Raw genomic sequence first — 20567 nt, 5'->3', positions numbered from 1 at the left:
GTGAAGTGAAGTGGAAGGAAGACAAGGATTTCTGGTCAGATGAGTATCAGGTAATAACAACAGCAGCAGAAAATGGTATAACTGGTGTAGGATTCGTTATTAATAGGAAGGTAGGGGAGAGGGTGTGTTACTGTGAACAGTTCAGTGACCGGGTTGTTCTAGTCAGAATCGACAGCAGACCAACACTGACAACGATAGTTCAGGTATACATGCCGACGTCGCAAGCTGAAGATGAACAGATAGAGAAAGTGTATGAGGATATTGAAAGGGTAATGCAGTATGTAAAGGGGGACAAAAATCTAATAGTCATGGGCGACTGGAATGCAGTTGTAGGGGAAAGAGTAGAAGAAATGGTTACAGGAGAATATGGGCTTGGACAAGGAATGAAAGAGGAGAAAGACTAATTGAGTTCTGTAACAAGTTTCAGCTAGTAATAGCGAATACCCTGTTCAAGAATCACAAGAGAAGGAGGTATACTTGGAAAAGGCCGGGAGATACGGGAAGATTTCAATTAGATTACATCATGGTCAGACAGAGATTCCGAAATCAGATACTGGATTGTAAGGCGTACCCAGGAGCAGATATAGACTCAGATCACAATATAGTAGTGATGAAGAGTAGGCTGAAGTTCAAGACATTAGTCAGGAAGAATCAATCTGCAAAGAAGTGGGATACGGAAGTACTAAGGAATGACGAGATACGTTTGAAGTTCTCTAACGCTATAGATACAGCAATAAGGAATAGCGCAGTAGGCAGTACAGTTGAAGAGGAATGGACATCTCTAAAAAGGGCCATCACAGAAGTTGGGAAGGAAAACATAGGTACAAAGAAGGTAGCTGCGAAGAAACCATGGGTAACAGGAGAAATACTTCAGTTGATTGATGAAAGGAGGAAGTACAAACATGTTCCGGGAAAATCAGGAATACAGAAATACAAGTCCCTGAGGAATGAAATAAATAGGAAGTGGAGAGAAGCTAAGACGAAATGGCTGCAGGAAAAATGTGAAGACATCGAAAAGATATGATTTTCGGAAGGACAGACTCAGCATACAGGAAAGTCAAAACAACCTTTGGTGACATTAAAAGCAACGGTGGTAACATTAAGAGTGCAACAGGAATTCCACTGTTAAATGCAGAGGAGGGAGCAGATAGGTGGAAAGAATACATTGAAAGTCTCTATGAGGGTGAAGATTTGTCTGATGTGACAGAAGAAGAAGCAGGAGTCGATTTAGAAGAGATAGGGGATCCAGTATTAGAATCGGAATTTAAAAGAGCTTTGGAGGACGTTTGGTCAAATAAGGCAGAAGGGATAGATAACATTCCATCAGAATTTCTAAAATCATTGGGGGAAGTGGCTACAAAACTACTATTCACGTTGGTGTGTAGAACATATGACTTTCGGAAAAGCATCATCCACACAATTCCGAAGACGGCAAGAGCTCACAAGTGTGAGAATTATCGCATAATCAGCTTAACAGCTCATGCATCGAAGCTGCTTACAAGAATAATATACAGAAGAATGGAAAAGAAAATTGAGAATGCGCTAGGTGACGATCAGTTTGGCTTTAGGAAAAGTAAAGGGACGAGAGAGGCAATTCTGACGTTACGGCTAATAATGGAAGCAAGGCTAAAGAAAAATCAAGACACATTCATAGGATTTGTCGACCTGGAAAAAGCGTTTGACAATATAAAATAGTGCAAGCTGTTCGAGATTCTGGAAAAAAGTAGGGGTAAGCTATAGGGAGAGACGGGTCATATACAATATGTACAACAACCAAGAGGGAATAATAAGAGTGGACGATCAAGAACGAAGTGCTCGTATTATGAAGGGTGTAAGACAAGGCTGTAGCCGTTCGCCCCTACTCTTCAATCTGTACATCGAGGAAGCAATGATGCAAATAAAAGAAAGTTTCAAGAGTGGAATTAAAATACAGGGTGAAAATATATCAATGATACGATTCGCTGATGACATTGCTATCCTGAGTGAAAGTGAAGAAGAATTAAATGATCTGCTGAACGGAATGAACGGTCTAATGAGTACACAGTATGGTTTGAGAGTAAATCGGAGAATGACGAAGGTAATGAGAAGTAGTAGAAATGAGAACAGCGAGAAGCTTAACATCAGGATTGATGGTCACGAAGTCAATGAAGTTAAGGAATTCTGCTACCTAGGTAGTAAAATAACCAATGACGGACGGAGCAAGGAGGACATCAAAAGCAGACTCGCAATGGCAAAAAAGGCATTTCTGGCCAAGAGAAGTCTACTAATATCAAATACCGGCCTTTATTTGAGAAAGAAATTTCTGAGGATGTACGTCTGGAATACGGCATTGTATGGTAGTGAAACATGGACTGTGGGAAAACCGGAACAGAAGAAAATCGAAGCATTTGAGATGTGGTGCTGTAGACGAATGTTGAAAATTAGGTGGACTGATAAGGTAAGGAATGAGGAAGTTCTACGCAGTATCGGAGAGGAAAGGAATATGTGGAAAACACTGATAAGGAGAAGGGACAGGATGATAGGACATCTGCTAAGACATGATGGAATGACTTCCATGGTACTAGAGAGAGCTGTAGAGGGCAAAAACTGTAGAGGAAGACAGAGATTGGAATACGTCAAGCAAATAATTGAGGACGTAGGTTGCAAGTGCTACTCTGAGATGAAGAGGTTAGCACAGAAAAGGAATTCGTGGCGGGCCGCATCAAACCAGTCAGTAGACTGATGACCAAAATAAAAAAAAAAAAAATAAATAAAAAAACCTTCTAAACTAAACTAAGTTTTTTATTTATTTTCTAATTTCTACTTCACTTTGATTTCACTAATTTATTTCCTCATCTTAAGTACCACTCAACAGTACAATAGAAGTGTTAGTAGCTTTCTGGTTCTTTCACACTGTGACGGACCATGACTCGACCCTGGGACCTTTATCTTTCGGAGCAAGTGATCTAATGACTGAGTTATCCAAGTATGAAGCATGAAAGGTCCTCACAGCTTCCTTCCTTTGTTCCAGGAGCACTAGACCCGCAAGATAAGCAGGAGAATGTGAAGGAAAAGGAAGAAGTATTGGAGAAGGTGAAACTGTAAGGGGTACGTGATTTATGCTTCGATAACTATGGTAGAGCAGAGAGTCTAAGGTTCCAGTGTCCGTTACCAGTCAGGCAGAAAGTTTAATCTGCCAAAAACTTTCAAATCACAAATTAGAAGGTGCACTCCATTGCAGAGTGAAACCTCTTTCGTGGAAATACTTGTAATTTAGATGGAACTCAGTACGTCAGATGGTGAGTAATCTCAACAGACTCTACCACCAATACTTTTCTTTCTTATTACTAGGATAGTTTCTATGCAACAAAGCATTTACGTTACGGATCATCAGCGTGAGCCAAAACTCTTATGCTGTATTGTTAAAGTGTAGACAACCCATTACGCTTTTTCTTAGCTACAACACGGAACCATTAAGCATGATTCGTTTACAGGATACTCAATTGTTAATTCAGACAGAAAAATCATTTCCTAGTTTATTTCTACATAGCTGGGAAAGTAGGAAAATAAGGAAAGGCTTTTGTTTTACTTTTTACGTCTCACAAGTTTTCTAAATTGTGCAGACCACTACGAATGTCTTCCTGCGCCAACATGTTAATCTCACAGTAGCCCCAGCATCAAACATCCTCAACTTTTTGCTGAACGTATTCTAGTCTTTGTCTCCTTCTACATCTACATCTACATTGATACTCCGCAAGCCACCCAACGGTGTGTGGCGGAGGGCACTTTACGTGCCACTGTCATTACCTCCCTTTCCTGTTCCAGTCGCGTATGGTTCGCGGGAAGAACGACTGTCTGAAAGCCTCCGTGCGCGCTCTAATCTCTCTAATTTTACATTCGTGATCTCCTCGGGAAGTATAAGTAGGGGGAAGCAATATATTCGATACCTCATCCAGAAACGCACACTCTCGAAACCTGGCGAGCAAGCTACACCGCGATGCAGAGCGCCTCTCTTGCAGAGTCTGCCACTTGAGTTTATTAAACATCTCCGTAACGCTATCACGGTTACCAAATAACCCAGTGACGAAACGCGCCGCTCTTCTTTGGATCTTCTCTATCTCCTCCGTCAACCCGACCTGGTACGGATCCCACACTGATGAGCAATACTCAAGTATAGGTCGAACGAGTGTTTTGTAAGCCACCTCCTTTGTTGATGGACTACATTTTCTAAGCACTCTCCCAATGAATCTCAACCTGGTACCCGCCTTACCAACAATTAGTTTTATATGATCATTCCACTTCAAATCGTTCCGTACGCATACTCCCAGATATTTTACAGAAGTAACTGCTACCAGTGTTTGTTCCGCTATCATATAATCATACAATAAAGGATCCTTCTTTCTATGTATTCGCAATACATTACAGCATAAGAGTTTTGGCTCACGCTGATGATCCGTAACGTAAATGCTTTGTTGCATAGAAACTATCCTAGTAATAAGAAAGAAAAGTTTTTACCCTCTGCAGCTTCCTCAAGTAACGAAGAATTTATTCTGTGAAGTCTTATGACACGTCTTATCATCTTGTCCCTTCTGATTATCAATATATCCTCACGGGTTCTGCAGAGAACCTCCTCACTTCTATACACGGTGATTCAGCTGTCCCTACACATGGGTTTTATGCAAACCGCAACGCCTTCAAAGACCACGCCCAAGATTATCATATTCTCTAGCCCGCTACGCCCCGTTCATTTTTGTGTAGGGCTAAGTCTGCACGCAGCGAGCGAGAGAATATGAAAATCTTGCATGCAGTATCTGGAGCACTGCAGGCTGCATAAAACCCACGCTTCGATTTTCTTCTTTTCGAGTTATCCCTAGTCCGCTAACCATCTCCATACAATGTTGTGCCCCAAACATACGTTCCCAGAAATTTATTGTTCAACTTAAGTTCGATGTTTTGCCGTGAATGTTCTCCTTGCCTGTGCTGCACTACATTTTTTTTCCTGCTTGATTCGTCAAGGGGGTTACGTTGCTTCCAAAGCAGCCATATTCGTTGACAAGATCTGTTTCGTGGTACACAAGTCCCTAACAGAATCATTTCAAATTGAATCTTAGTCCCACTCGCGAAGCTCTCTTTTATTTCCATCATTACTTCTTCGATGAACAGATTCAACAGGTTCTGTGGAAGACTGGCCTCAAATGGCTCTGAGCACTATGGGACTTAACAGCTATGGTCATCAGTCACCTAGAACTTAGAACTACTTAAACCTAACTAACCTAAGGACATCACGCAACACCCAGTCATCACGAGGCAGAGAAAATCCCTGACCCCGCCGGGAATCGAACCCGGGAACCCGGGCGTGGGAAGCGAGAAAGTGGAAGACTACATCCCTGTTTTTTACACATTCTATTTTGAGCACTTCGTTCTTGGTCTTCCGTTCTTATTTTTACTTCGTGGTTCTTGTGCATATTGTACATCACTGGACTTTCCCTTCGAATTTGGAATATCTTACGCCCATTACGCTGTCAGCTAAATTCTTCTGGGTACGCGACAGCATTTCCAGTGCTTCAGATTTTCCAACGTTTCTTTCACTATTGCAAATAAATTTCCTGTGGGTATTTTAGCAAATAGAAATAATGCAATAAAATTCTTCGGGGTACGTGATCGCATTGCCAATGTGCAAAGTTCTCCGACGATTCAACCACTGTTGCAAATGGCCTTCCTCAGGATCTTTCAGCAAAAACACCCTGAGGAAGGCTATTGCCACTATAAGCCGAAACACCGGAGAATTTTACGCATTGACAACACTGCCACATACATGGACGAAATTCATTGACCGTGACAACGGCCGCGGAAGCCTGCGCTTAAACATTACGTTGTTGAAGACACTTTTCCAGATCGACATATCCTATTAACGTTCCTTGATTTTTCTTCTTAAGTTGTTCTTCCACTATCAAGTGCTACGTCAGAACTGCCTCCATTTCTTGCCTTTAGTTTTAATAAAGTCCCGCTGATCATCTGACAGATCCTCCGATTTCTAGGCCTTTCTTCAAGGCTACGTGCAGGGGGGGGGGGGGGGGGGGGTTATGTAAGCGCTGTCGTGGAATCACTTGCCTTTGTTCCTGCAGCCGACGAGCTCGAGCCTCATGCAGACCGTCCTCATGTGCTCGCTGAAGGGCACCACGCGCACCCTGGTGGCCACCACGGGCGGCTGCAGCCGCTGCTCCACCACCGTGTTCGTGTCCGTGTTGCCGGACAGCATCTGTAATTCAACAGGAAATGCTTTTAACTCAATAAAAATTCACTGCACCCGCTTCATTACCGCGGTAAGAGCATTTCTGATACACACAATTTGAAATACATGCATCAAGAAAAGTTTGCATCACCTCGGTTCCGGAACCTGTACAGAAAATTGGAGTAGAGATCAACATAAACATCATTTACGCCCTTTTTATTGTTCATTAAAACTACATATTGCATGTTGTAACACCATACAGCGAGACCTTCACAGGTGGCAGTATAGACTGCTGTATACACCGGTAATTAACACCCTGTAGCACGTTCTCTTGCATTGATCGATACCTGTATTCGTCGTGGCATACTATCCACAAGTTCATCAATGCACTGTCGGTCCAGATTGACCTACTTCTCAAAGGCAATTCGGCGTAGATCCCTCAGAGTGGTTGGCCAGTCACGTCGTCCATAGACAGCCCTTTTCAATCTATCCCAGGCATGTTCGATATGGTTCATGTCTGGACAACATGCTGGCCACTCTAGTCGAGCGATGTCGTTATGCTGGAGGAAGTCATTCACAATATGTGGACGACGGGGGCGTGAATTGTCGTCCATGAAGACGAATGCCTCGCCAATATGCTGCCGTTAAGGTTGCAGAATCAGTCGGAGGATGCAGGCAAATTTGAAACCATATGTATCGTACTTAACATGACAAACAGTCGAAATTCTTTACATTTTACAGTCTGCTATCGATCTGAAGTATACATATGACGAGGATATATCGTTAGCTGATTGTAGCAATTTATTTCTTGGTGAAAGCTACAGTGCCTCAGGCACATTATTCTTCACGTGAAGTTGCTGATACCGAAGCCCTATATCAGAGGGTCTTGAAGAACTAGCGTCGTACTAGCTGTAACTGTGGAGTTCGAAAATCCACAAACGGCAAACGACTTAATTATGAATCAGGGGAAAAATACCTATCCTGTAAAATGACGCTTCTACTACATGAAATGAAAGGTTGTCTCAGGTTGCGACAACTTTTTAAACCATTACACGAGTACCGTAGGCCAGTGGTTTCAGTAGTATACTGGTAAGGCAGTAGGGCCCATAGTCTCAAGACTTGAAAGTAAGCTGACTTATCTCGGCTCTCATACACGAGCAGGTCGGAGCTCATAAATCACTTTCGTTGATCTGCAGGAGGCGACTGACTTCTCAGCGATCATATAGAGCCGTTTAAGTCTACCTCTATAGCAATGGATTTGTCAGACCCTGTGTCAGTTCAACAGAAGATGTTTTCCCATTTAGAGGCACACGCTCCAATGTGGTGATGCTGAAGTGTCGTGTTCCCGAGTTACGGCAACGCTGTCTGCGTCACTTCGTACTGTGGAGATTTTGGTGACACCGGTACTTTGTTTATAGCACTTGCGGACAGAGGAGAACTAAATTCTTATTTCAGGTTTTTCTTTTATCTCCAATCACATAAATATTTGTACGAACGATTGTTATCCCATTTATAGAAACTAATGGTTAGAATAAAGTGTCTTTGTGTGGCTTTTGCTGCCTATCAGCCAGGTTACTTGTTTCACATACACTGGCTCGTTCTTTGTGTTAACTCTTTACACTGATGATTGACTTTTAAAGGAATTTCAGGACAGATAATAGATATACGAAGCACTGGAGTTTATTTGCTTGCCTGTGTAACTACATGTGATGCTACTGATGGCGCATTACTCCCTTGCGTAACGTAGCTAACTACGTAGTCATTTACCTGAGATATTACACATTCTTGTGCTGTTCCGAAAAGCAGTCTGTTTCTGCAATTTGAAACATTGGGCACGACGTAACCATTAATGAGCGCTGTAACGAATCCGTCGTCTCATCAGCTTATCTGCTACGACGCCTAGAGAAGAGCAGTTACAACGGAGAAAGGATACTCCTGCTGAATGAGCAGGAAACTTTCGTCGCATTTAAGTCAGTCTCCAATAATTTTACTATCCAATTGTGACCGTCCATCACTCACGTTATAGCTAGCATCTGCATCTTGGGAGAGTATTGTACGTTTGTATTATCTGTGCATCTATGAAATGTTTCTATGGTAACTGTGTTGTATATTAAAAACAAGCGCTCATAGTGTAAATCCGCGAAATAAGAAATCAGGATTAGTGTCTCATCAGCATTTATGACCTGAGTTGTTGTTTGTTTTGTGGTAAGGTCTTATGGGACCAAACTGTTAAGGTCATCAGTCTCTAAGCTTACGCATTACTTAATCTAACTGAAACTGACTACACTAAGGACAACACACACACCCATGCCCAAGGGAGGACTCGAACCTCCGACGGGAGGAGCCGCAATATGACCTGAGTGTAATAATAGTCATCCCACAAGTATTTCAATTACATTGTTTCTGTGGTAAACCTAGTTTCAGAATATAGATTCATTAACAACAGATACGCTCATGATCTCACTTCGACTATGAGAATTCCCTTTGAACCTATATGTCTCTGTTCCGACCGGGACGGAGCGGGCTCACAGCATGACCACTACCTTATTAGAAGGTATTGTATGCTACCGCTTTTCTTTCAGTATACGGTTCCAGCGTATTGCGCTCTAGTGACAAGACTACAAATAAGTCAAAAACTTTCTTCTTATTGCACACAGATTTTATAACACTTCATTTGTTGTTAGTTACGGGACAATTAGGTTAATAACAGAGGAGAGTTTCACACAGTCAGAACCATTTTACACAATCGGAAACATTATATGGTATTCGTTTCTTGTTAAGGAATGGTGAAAGAAATGAGTTGCAGTGCGTAGTGTTATCCCTGCTCTTTCTGATAGGCATTGATTATTAGCTACACCTTCAATGACGGATGATCAACTGTTTCCTCAGTAACTAGTATCGTGTTTTCCACAGCCCTTAGCTGCTCGTGCATAGTATTATAAGTTCTGTCTCGTTAGCGGAAACCACTTGCGTTCAATATTCTACAGTATACAGTCATGTTTCAACAGATACATATCACAGCATATTTCTCACATTTGGAGGAAAAACAACGGTCCAATAATTTTGGTAGCATTAATTGCGCACCACACTCTTGCTTTCGTTCGACGCATGGGTCTTCATGTAACTGACTCTAAGAAACACTCCCATTGTTGATAGTTCAGTCAGTTCTAGTAACGTGATAAATGCAGCCACGCTTCAACATAAAAATGAGCCATTCAGGATCAACCTACCTATCAAGCACAGACTGAAATAGAAAGCCACAATAGTCATTTTTTTTCTTATATAGATTGAAGCGGTGAGTGAAAATTTGTACCAAGGTCGGTAATCTAACCTGAGTCTCCCGTGAAATCGTATCATTTCATTTCCAACAGTCATGTCACTATCTGAATTAATCCGTCTGTGCACTGGTGTTACTTTCTAATGTTTCAGTTCGAGCAAATGAAACACCAACCTATGATGGTAAATAGCGCAAAGATATCCCGGAAACCTTTCCAAGGACGCACCTAGTTTACCAAGAGCCATGACTCACCACCTATCAGTCCGAAGAACGGGTCGCAGCGTTTACGACGATCGGAAATTACCTTTCTAGTGATTGTCGCCTCGCAACGCGGATCACAGTGCCTGAGTGTAACAGTATTCTCTGCACTTAAAAGTCTTTGATCAATCTGTAGATTTTATAGTCCCTTTTAAGCTTAATGAAACCCTTCGAGTACTGAAGATTTTACAGATCCTAGGAAACAACATGAAGCACGCTTATAATCTGTGCATTTGCGAGACACATTGATACGGATACAAGAGTACCAGAAAATAGCATACAGGGCATCAATACGGTGAATTCTGCGAAAGGACGGCATTTCAGGAAACCCGGCGTATTACCACAAATCGAGTGCGGCCGGCAAAACATGATCGTCGGGAGCGTCTGTTAGTAGGCGGCTTCGGAGGCGCCTGGCGGGCCACGAGCGGTATTTCACACACCGGTACACGAAATGCATTCGCAGTTGTGAATATGGACACATGGACAACCATCAGCTGTATTATGGAATGACTACAATGAAGACTTGTGTCGAACCGGGACTCGAATCCGGATCTTCCGCTTTTCGTGAGCGGTCACCTTACCATTTAGCTATCCGTGCACGACTCACAGCCAAATCACTACTTCCATATGTCGTCAACCGTGTGTCTACAACTTGTAGTCGTACATCGATTATATAAATATCCCCGCACAGGGGAAGTATTTTACTTGAAATTCGCTTGCCCTGCGTCGGCGGATAAACATGTTACTGCAGCGCCTGTGCTGTTCCGAATTACGATGCGATGTTCCTTTTGGACATGTATCTCGGTCCGGCACAAATTTTCACTGTCGTCTTTCCATTACACAGCTGATGGTTGTCCATATTCGCAAATAACAATACATTTCATTTATTTCATAACGGCTGTGGTCGTCGCAGTGTCACTTCTAACGGACAAGCATGCAAGTCCGAAGAAACATTGCACCGTAATTAGGAGTAACACAGGCACTGCAATATCGTATTCAGGTGCGGAGGTCAGTGCAGTAAGCGCGACTGACGGTGGGATCTGGTGGAGTTGGCAGCTCGATGCGCGCGGCTGGTTTCGTGACAGCGTGGAGATGGCGCCTGACTTCGTTGTAATTAGCGTAAGTTGTGCTTACAGAGTTATTACAGAGGGGGACTTATGTTGTAATTTCAGGGAATAAATTTCAGCAGTTCTCGGATTTGTAAGTTTTGTGAAGGCCGCGGTGGCCGAATGGTTTTAGGCGCTCAGTACGGAACCGCGTGACTTCTACGGTCGCAGGTTCGAATCCTGCCTCTGGCATGGATGTGTGTGATGTCCTTAGGTTAGTTAGGTTTAAGTAGTTCTAAGTTCTAGGGGACTGATAACTACAGATGTTAAGTCCCATAGTGCTCACAGCCATTTTTGTAAGTTTTGTGTTTGTGAATTACTGATGATTCAAGATAGATCCTAGTGTTGACAATATGGTTGATGAGATTGCCACTGAAGCAGAGCTTGTCAATATTATCAGTATTAATGAATTAATTAATAGCGACAATAATAACTTATTACCATCGAGTGAGTCTTATAATTTAGAATATGACGAAACTGTTCAGGGAAATGGTGAACAAGATGTTAGTGACAGTGTAAATCACATTGGTAATATAGTCGACGACGACTGTGTTGAAGTAAATGGGGAAAAAGAGATTGATATTATTGATAATCATATTGAATCGACAGAACTGTCAGGTAGTAGTGATGAAATTAGTATTGGAACCACCACAAAATGTGATTTTAGAATATTGTTATGTGAAATGAGACAGATGTGAAAGAATTTTCACAAAATTGAAAATGACTAGTCAAAAGAATTTCGTAAGGTTCTGAAACTAACCAGTAAGCAAACCAGTGATGAGTTAAAACAAACTAGGAAGGATGTCTCAAATAAACCTGATTAGCGAATGAATCAGCTGACTAATTCTTGTTATGAATTAAGAAAGAATTTTAAAACTGAAATGCTCGAAATGTACTCTAAAAAATTGGTGAATGAAATACTGAACAAGAAACGTTAGAAAAGGTTATTTGTGATGAAAATGAAGTGCAAGTGTGTTTGAATGAAATGGAGACGAAATGGAGAGAGTGAGGATGTTGTTGTGGTCTTCAGTCATGAGACTGGTTTGATGCAGCTCTCCATGCTACCCTATCCTGTGCAAGCTTCTTCATCTCCCAGTACTTACTGCAACCTACATCCTTATGAATCTGCTTAGTGTATTCATCTCTTGGTCTCCCTCTACGATTTTTACCCTCCACGCTGCCCTCAAATGCTAAATTTGTGATCCCTTGATGCCTCATAACATGTCCTACCAGCCGATCCCTTCTTTTTGTCAAGTTGTGCCACATACTCCTCTTCTCTCCAATTCTATTCAACACTTCATCATTAGTTATGTGATCCACCCATCTAATCTTCAGCATTCTTCTGTAGCACCACATTTCAAAAGCTTCTATTCTCTTCTTGTTCAAACTATTTATCGTCCATGTTTCACTTCCATACATGGCTAACTCCATACAAATACTCTCATAAACGACTTCCTGACACTTAAATCTATACTCGATGTTAACAAATTTCTCTTCTTCAGAAACGCTTTCCTTGCCATTGCCAGTCTACATTTTATATCTTCTCTACTTCGACCATCATGAGTTATTTTGCTCCCCAAATAGCAAAACTCCTTTACTACTTTAAGTGTCTCATTTCCTAATCTAATTCCCTCATCATCACCCCACTTAATTCGACCACATTCCGTTATCCTCGTTTTGCTTTTGTTGATGTTCATCTTATATCCTCCTTTCAAGACACTGTCCATTCTGTTCAACTGCTCTTTCCAGTCCTTTACTGTCTCTGATAGAATTACAATGTCATCGGCGAACCTCAAAATTTTTATTTATTCTCCATGGATTTTAATACCTACTACGAATTTTTCTTTTGTTTCCTTTACTGCCTGCTAAATATACAGATTGAATAGCATCCGGGAGAGGCTACAACCCTGTCTCACTCCCTTCCCAACCACTGCTTCCCTTTCGTGCCCCTCGACTCTTATAACTGCCATCTGGTTTCTGTACAAATTGTAAATAGCCTCTCTCTCCCTGTATTTTACCCCTGCCACCTTTAAAATTTGAAAGAGAGTATTCAAATCAACATTGTCAAAAGCTTTCTCTAAGTCTACAAATGCTGGAAACGTAGGTTTTCCTTTCCTTAATCTTTCTTCTAAGATAAGTCGTAAGGTCAGTACTGCCTCACGTGTTCCAACATTTCTACGGAATCCAAACTGATCGTCCTCGAGGTCGGCTTCTACCAGTTTTTCCATTCGTCTGTAAAGAATTCGCGATAGTATTTTGCAGCTGTGACTTATTAAACTGATAGTTCGGTAATTTTTTCATCTGTCAACACCTGCATTCTTTGGGATTGGAATTATTATATTCTTCTTGAAGTCTGAGGGTATTTCGTCTGTCTCATACATGTTGCTCACCAGATGGTAGAGTTTTGTCAGGACTGGCTCTCCCAAGGCCGTCAGTAGTTCTAATGGAATGTTGTCTACTCCCGGGGCCTTGTTTCGACTCGGGTCTTTCAGTGCTCCGTCAAACTCTTCACGCAGTATCGTATCTCCCATTTCATCTTCATCTACATCCTCTTCCATTTCCATAATATTGTCCTCAAGTACATCGCCCTTGTATAGAGCCTCTATATACTCTTTCCACCTTTCTACTTTCCCTTCTTTTCTTAGAACTGGATTTCCATCTGAGCTCTTGATATTCATACAAGTGGATCTCTTTTCTCCAAAGGTTTCTTTAATTTTCCTGTAGACAGTATCTACCTTACCCCTAGCGAGGTAAGCCTCTACATCTTTACATTTGTCCTCTAGCCGTCCCTGCTTACCCATTTTGCACTTCCCGTCGATCTCACTTTTGAAACGACTGTATTCCTTTTTGCCTGCTTCATTTACTGCATTTTTATATTTTCTCCTTTCATCAATTAAGTTCAATATTTCTCCTGTTACCCAAGGAGTTCTACTAGCTCTCGTCTTTTTACCTAATTGATCCTCTGCTGCCTTCACCACTTCATACCTCAGAGCTACCCATTCTTCTTCTACTGTACTTCTCTCCCCCATTCCAGTCAATTGTTCCCATATGCTCTCCCTGAAACTCTGTACGACCTCTGGTTTTTTTCAGTTTATCCAGGTCCCATCACCTTAAATTCCCTCATGTTTGCAGTTTCTTCAGTTTTAATCTACAGTTCATAACAAATAGATTGTGATCAGAGTCGACATTTGCCCCTGGAAATGTCTTACAATTTAAAACCTGGTTCCTAAATCTCGGTCTTACCATTATATAATGTATCTGATACCTTCTAGTATCTCCAGGATTCTTCCATGTATACAACCTTCTTTTATGATTCGTGAACCAAGTGTTAGCTATGATTAAGTTATGCCCTGTGCAAAACTCTACCAGACAGCTTCCTCTTTCATTTTTCTCCCCCAATCCATATTCACCTACTATGTTTCCTTCTCTCCCTTTTTCTACCCTCGAATTCCAGTCACCCAGGACTATTAAATTTTCGTCTCCCTTCACTACCTGAATAATTTCTTTTATTTCATCATACATTTCTTCAATTTCTTCATCATCTGCAGAGCTAGTTGCATATAAACATCACAGCACAAACACTGCTCTAATTAAAGTAACAGATGACCTGAAATGTGCCATCGACAATCGAAAGGCAACAATTTTGACGCTACTGGACTTCAGCAAAGCTTTTGACACTGTTAACTTTGACATATTGCTCAGAAAAATGCAACAGCTTAATTTCTCTGATAGTGCAATGAGATGGTTTGAATGCTACTTAAAAGACAGACAGCAATGTGTTGTCTGCGTAAATGAAAAATCTTCCTGGAAACATGTTTCCTCGGGAGTGCCACAAGGATCAGTCTTAGGACCACTTTTGTTTTCTTTATATGTCAACGATATTTCGTCGGTTCTGTCCTCCTGTAAATATCATTTCTATGCCGACGACCTCCAGCTCTACCTAAGCGTCAGACCTGAAGACGTAAACACTGCAATCGCTCAGATGAATGATGATCTGTCTTTAGTAGTGACATGGGTGAAAAGCCTGGGGCTTAAACTAAATGCAAAAAAAAACGCAAGTAATCTTAATAGCCCATCAGAAATTAATAAGTTCAGATTTCCGCGAACAGCTACCTCCTATTCTGCTCGACGGTACTCCAATACCATATCAGAAAACAGTGAAGAACTTGGGTGTAACTTTGGATGAGCATCTCAACTGGGCGGAGAATACAGTCGCAGTGTGCCGAAAGACGTCTGCTTGTCTCTATGCTCTCAAAAGGTTTCGGAACATATTTCCACAGGACTTGAAACGCCAGCTCGTGCAAGCACTCGTTCTACCGAACCTCCACTATTGTGATGTGATTCAACAAGGCACGAGTGGTGAAAACAAAAGACGACTAGAGTTAACCATGAATGCCTGTGTGCGTTACACCTGCAACATTCGCCGATATGATCATGTTAGTGCTTCATACTCCGAGCTAAAGTGGCTGCAGCCGGACAAATTGCGTGACTACCACACTCTATGTCTACTTCACAGACTCCTCGTCGCGCAAGCACCCCAGTACCTTGCTTCAGAGATTAGAAACCTGTCATGCCATCATAATCGAAACACGAGGTCACTCTTATTTGGTATCCTAACTGTGCCCACTCACAAAACAAAAACTTTTGCAAACTCCTTCTCAGTTGCCGCTGTCCGCCTCTGGAATAAACTGCCCCTTACCTTGCGCAAAATCCAATCTCCTGCTGCTTTTAAGAAGAAGTTGAAGCATTTCCTACTATCATCCTCATAAAGTTCTCCACAAAATTAATGTACAAGGCCAATCCTCTCATCTGTCAAATAGCAAAGCTAGCGTCTCCTATCTTGCTCCTGAGATGCCTTCCTCTTCATCTGTCTCTATTAGCCAGGCAATCTTCTTCTCATTTATTTTTCCTTAATTATGTTTCATCATGTCTATTCTTCTCCTCCCTTCACCATGAGTCTCTCTCATACTCCCTGCTGCCAGCACTCCTATCTAAAATTTGTCTCTTCAATAATGTCTAATTATAACAGTACTTATGATCTACGAATATAAACCCTATATGTATGTATTTTTCCAGGTGTACCTTTCTAATTGTTTATTTCACTTTTTGTACTAGATGTAGTTTAACATGCCTACTAAAACGTATGAATGTAAAATAAGTAGAATGCCTGGTTAGATGTAAGAGAGGGCCTGATGGCCCTAATCTTGCCAAGTTAAATAAATAAATAAATAAACTTGTACTACTGTGGTAAGCGTTGGCTTCGTGTCTATTTTGGCCACAATAATGCGTTCACTACGCTGTTTGTAGTAGCTTACCCGCACTCCTATTTTTTTATTCATTATTAAACCTACTCCTGCATTACCCCTATTTGATTTTGTATTTATAACCCTGTATTCACCTGACCTAAAGTCTTGTTCCTCCTGCCACCGAACTTCACTAATTCCCACTATATCTAACTTTAAACTATCCATTTCCCTTTTGAAATTTTCTAATGTACCTGCCTGGTTAAGGGATCTGACATTCCACGCTCCGATCCGTAGAACGCCAGTTTTCTTTCTCCTGATAACGACGTCCTCTTGAGTAGTCCCCGCCCGGAGATCCGAATGGGGGACTATTTTACCTCCGGAATATTTTACCCAAGAGGACGCCATCATCATTTATCCATACTGTAAAGCTGCATGCCCTCGGGAAAAATTACGGACGTAGTTTCCCCTTGCTTTCAACCATTCGCAGTACCAGCACAGCAAGGCCGTTTTGGTTAATGTTGCAAGGCCAGGTCAGTCAATCATCCAGACTGTTGCCCCTGGAACTGCTGAAAAGGCTGCTGCCCCTCTTCAGGAACCACACGTTTGGCTGGCCTCTCAACAGATACCCCTCCGTTGTGGTTGCACCTACGGTACGGCCATCTGTATCGCTGAGGCACGCAAGCCTCCCCACCAACGGCAAGGTCCAGGGTTCATGGGGAAGGAGAGTGAGGATATGAGTTATTGTTTGTCAGACAGAGTTGTCGAGAAATGAAAATATGAGAACAGAATATTTAACGGAGAATCAAGAGTTAAATATGTGGAAATGAAATGAGCGTATGGCAACGTTGGCTGGGAGGCCCCTACGCGGGGAAGTTTGGCCGCCAAGTGCAAGTCTTATTTCAGTCGACGCCACATTGGGCGACTTGCGCGGCGGTGATGAGGATGAAATGATGGTAAGGACAACATAACACCCAGTCCTCGACCGGAGAAAATCTCCAACCTGGCCGGGAATCGAACCCGGGCCCGCTTGCATAGGAGGCGAGCACGTTACCACCCAGCTAAGCAGGCGGACAAATAGGTGGAAAACGTGTTGAAAAATGTAAACAGAATAATATTAATGATGAAGTAATGTAGAATGAAATTGACTGTCGTACAAAGGGGAGTAGTAAAGGAATAATGAAAAATGCAGGTAATGCAGATGAGGAACATATAAATAAATCGACTTTTGAGAAAGCTAATGCTGTTTTTGGCGTCTTAAACCAGAGCAATGACTATAAAATTTGCAATATAGAGTGTAATTTTATTTGGTCGAGGGATGATATTTTAAAATTATTGCGAAGGCATCAGAAAATATTTTCTGAAATCTATGTTATTTTGAAATGGCATGTTTAGGCTACTGGTCTGAGGTGCAGAAGCATAGCCCTTTCAAACGATTACTTACGGCAATGTCGTAGTTGCGTGGAAAGCTGTAGATGATAACAGTATTAGCTGTTTAAGTTGTTAGAAGTATACCTATTAATTTAGTGTTTTATTGTGAGGTCATTTCAGTGTATTGCTAATACAGTGTGGCACTGATCACGGAATGTGTGTGTATTGCGCGTTTAAAATAAGAGCGCTTTTTTTAATGTACGGCGTATGGACTTTTAATCAGCTGAACATGTAATAGTGGTGCTGGAGGCGTGGATAATGTGTCAAAGGCGACGAATTAGCAGCCATCAGCTGCTGAAACGAGTTCGTTGACGGAGCGCTTGACACAGCAGTAGGTGAATGGCAGAGTAGTTGCTCACTTAAAGTTTACAAACTTGGGGCCGGTAGTTGCTTATGAGACGAAGAAGAATATTTTATAATTAATAATTTAGTAATTCTGATTTTTCAGGAACATGAAATTATTGTATGTGTCTAATGGTTGTATTGTTTAATTTATGTTGCCATCCTCAAAGTGTACGAGGTATATAGAGAGAGGGTGCCCACAACACCACGACGACACCACCACCCGGGAGATCAGCACGTAATGCTTAAACTGGACATTGAAAACAAATAAATGGGCATCATGGTATCGTAAATGTAAACAAGAACTATAAATTTATAGTTGAAACATATTATCAAAAGAACGTATTTGTTGGAAATTTTTTTTTTAATTATTACAAATTTGAAGGACCCAGATTTTTATACGGATAATCATACAGACATAATTGTATTCCGAGCACCTTAAAAGTTAAAGGAACTTATAACTACTGAAGAGACAAAACAGTAGGGACATTTGATGTAACAATGCAGTTAAGGTCCCAGTAGGGTCGGAGTCGTTTCTTATTTTTTAAATCTTAAGAAACATGCATGTCGGAGGACACGTGGCGTTTATGCCACATCACCGCCCGCGTTTTTTACGCTTTTGTTGCAATGTTTTAGTGCACAGAACAGGATGGTTTTGTTACGGGAGACTAGCGAGTAGATAAGGATCACAAGGCGGATTCATCGGACGAAGCGCCAACCTGGGAGCCAAAAGCTATCATTTTATTATTTATATTTACTATTTAAATATTAGTACATATCTCCAAACGTACTGATGAGATTACTTGCACTGAGAACTTGTTAGTAATAAATATCAATATCACTCAATTTACCAGGAAATGCTAATTACAAATTTTAGTTACCGTCAGTGTTTATGACGGAAAAGATGGGTCAATCATAAGTGCGCCCTAAGGTGCAGGCGCCAAACTGTTAGGCAGTCTACGATTGGTTTTCGACGTGGCAACACGCGAACTAGTGTTTGAAGTACAACTCCACGTAAAGAACGAATTAATGCTTACATTTGCCTTGGAAAACATAGTTGTGTAATTGATGTTAAGATCGAGTGAAGTATTGTTGTGATTTTTTGTGGTGCTCGAGAACTAATGATTAACGTCCGGGAATCTTGTTATAAATATTAGTGGTAGTCTGGCTGTCTAAATATTTTTCTTGATCTTTTGACTTCTCTAAATAGAAGTAGAATCCAGTGGCATCCCAATACTCCGTGATATCAATTTTAATAGCACTGAATTCCTTCTCATTTTCTACTGCGTTAGGCACTGTTTACTGCATGCGCGTCACTGTCTGCGGCTAGCAGAGACGAAAGGAACTGGGACGACGAGAGTTAAGCCAGATTCCTCGAATTGTCCTGGGGACAGGGAGCAGAAATCCACCGTGTATGTTAATCTTGTCACATCTGTCTCGTAGGAAGTTTTACATATTTTGGGAATCATACCTGACGTACCTTCACGAATACTTTACACGAACTGTTCCTAGCTATGCACACAGTATTGAGACTGTTTGAGGGAAATACATGTAGCGGATCGTTGAGATATAGAGCAGTCACTCCGAGCCAATGATTCAGTCTGACGGAGAATATAAGTCGCAGTGGGGCCTTGAGTTCCCTAGCCATGGCTGAAACTGTGCTTGTTGGTCACATTTCTCAACTTAAAGCCGTATTTTGCTCCTTGGAAGACCAAGAGAGAAGAGAGGGGTTTGATGTTGCTAGGAGGCAGGGATGCTGTCCTTATCCTTTATTTTTCAACCTGTTCACCCAGAAAGCAATGAATAAAATGAAAGTTCAGAAATGAGTGTAAAATTCAGGGTGAAACGACGATAAGGATAGTTGAAGGCATAGCTATTCTGCTTGGACTGAATGGAGTGAACTGTCTGTTGAGCACACAATATGGACTGAGAATAACCCAAAGATCGAGAAAGTATTAAGTGGCAGCAAATTTATATTTGCAACAGACTTAAAATACAAAATGGGCAACGTTTATTAGACTATGTGAATGTGTTTTGTTATTAGAAGCAAAAGAAAGCATGTTAGGGTGACTTAAGTAGACACATAGTGGGACAGAGGCAGCGTAGTTCGCCGAACTGTGCACAGATACTGGAGATACGGCTTAATTTGTGAAATAAATTTCTGAGAATTACCTTCGGATTACCGCACTGTATTGAAATCAATCATAGACCAAAGGAAGCCTAGACTGTAGATATTCGAAATATTGGAGATGTAGTGTTAAAGAAGGATTTTGAAAAATAAGATAAGACATAATAATAATCTCGGATGAATATCAGATAGGACTGATAGAAGAAATAATGAAGTATATGTGCACAGTGAAGCAACGTGTAAAAATTTGTTCCAACGCAGGAATACAAAACTGGGTCTCCTGCTCATTAGGGAGATACGCGAACCACTGCATCAACCCCGTCACAGTAGCTTAGCACAACTGCACCGACTGTCCTGGTACGCATGCATCCCTCCTTAGTCCACATTTCCATTCGCGCCTCAGTCAACCTGGTATTCCGTCTAAACTCGAACAGCGTTGCAGAAGCTCCCTGACTTGATTGGAATAGCACCTCAGCATCAAACGAAACGAGGATTCCTACATGAAACCCAGGCATAGATGCTTTAATCAGATGAGGCTATATTATTCCAGAGACTAGTTTCATTTGATTCT

General features: G+C 41.5%; 1 protein-coding gene across 1 annotated transcript in view; it reads right to left on the bottom strand.

The window, feature by feature from the left end:
- The window catches only part of LOC124595630 (discoidin domain-containing receptor tyrosine kinase B-like), an 811748-nt gene that overhangs the window by 151561 nt on the left and 639620 nt on the right, over positions 1–20567 (bottom strand). The window contains exon 6 of the mRNA XM_047134455.1: positions 6091–6238. Within this exon, the coding sequence (XP_046990411.1) occupies positions 6091–6238 (148 nt within the window). The remainder of the gene's footprint in view (positions 1–6090; positions 6239–20567) is intronic.

Source organism: Schistocerca americana, chromosome 1 (assembly GCF_021461395.2).
Source record: "Schistocerca americana isolate TAMUIC-IGC-003095 chromosome 1, iqSchAmer2.1, whole genome shotgun sequence".
NCBI classification, from domain to species: domain Eukaryota; kingdom Metazoa; phylum Arthropoda; class Insecta; order Orthoptera; family Acrididae; genus Schistocerca; species Schistocerca americana.
Note: the sequence above shows the minus strand (reverse complement) of the source record. Positions and strands in the feature narration are given on the sequence as shown.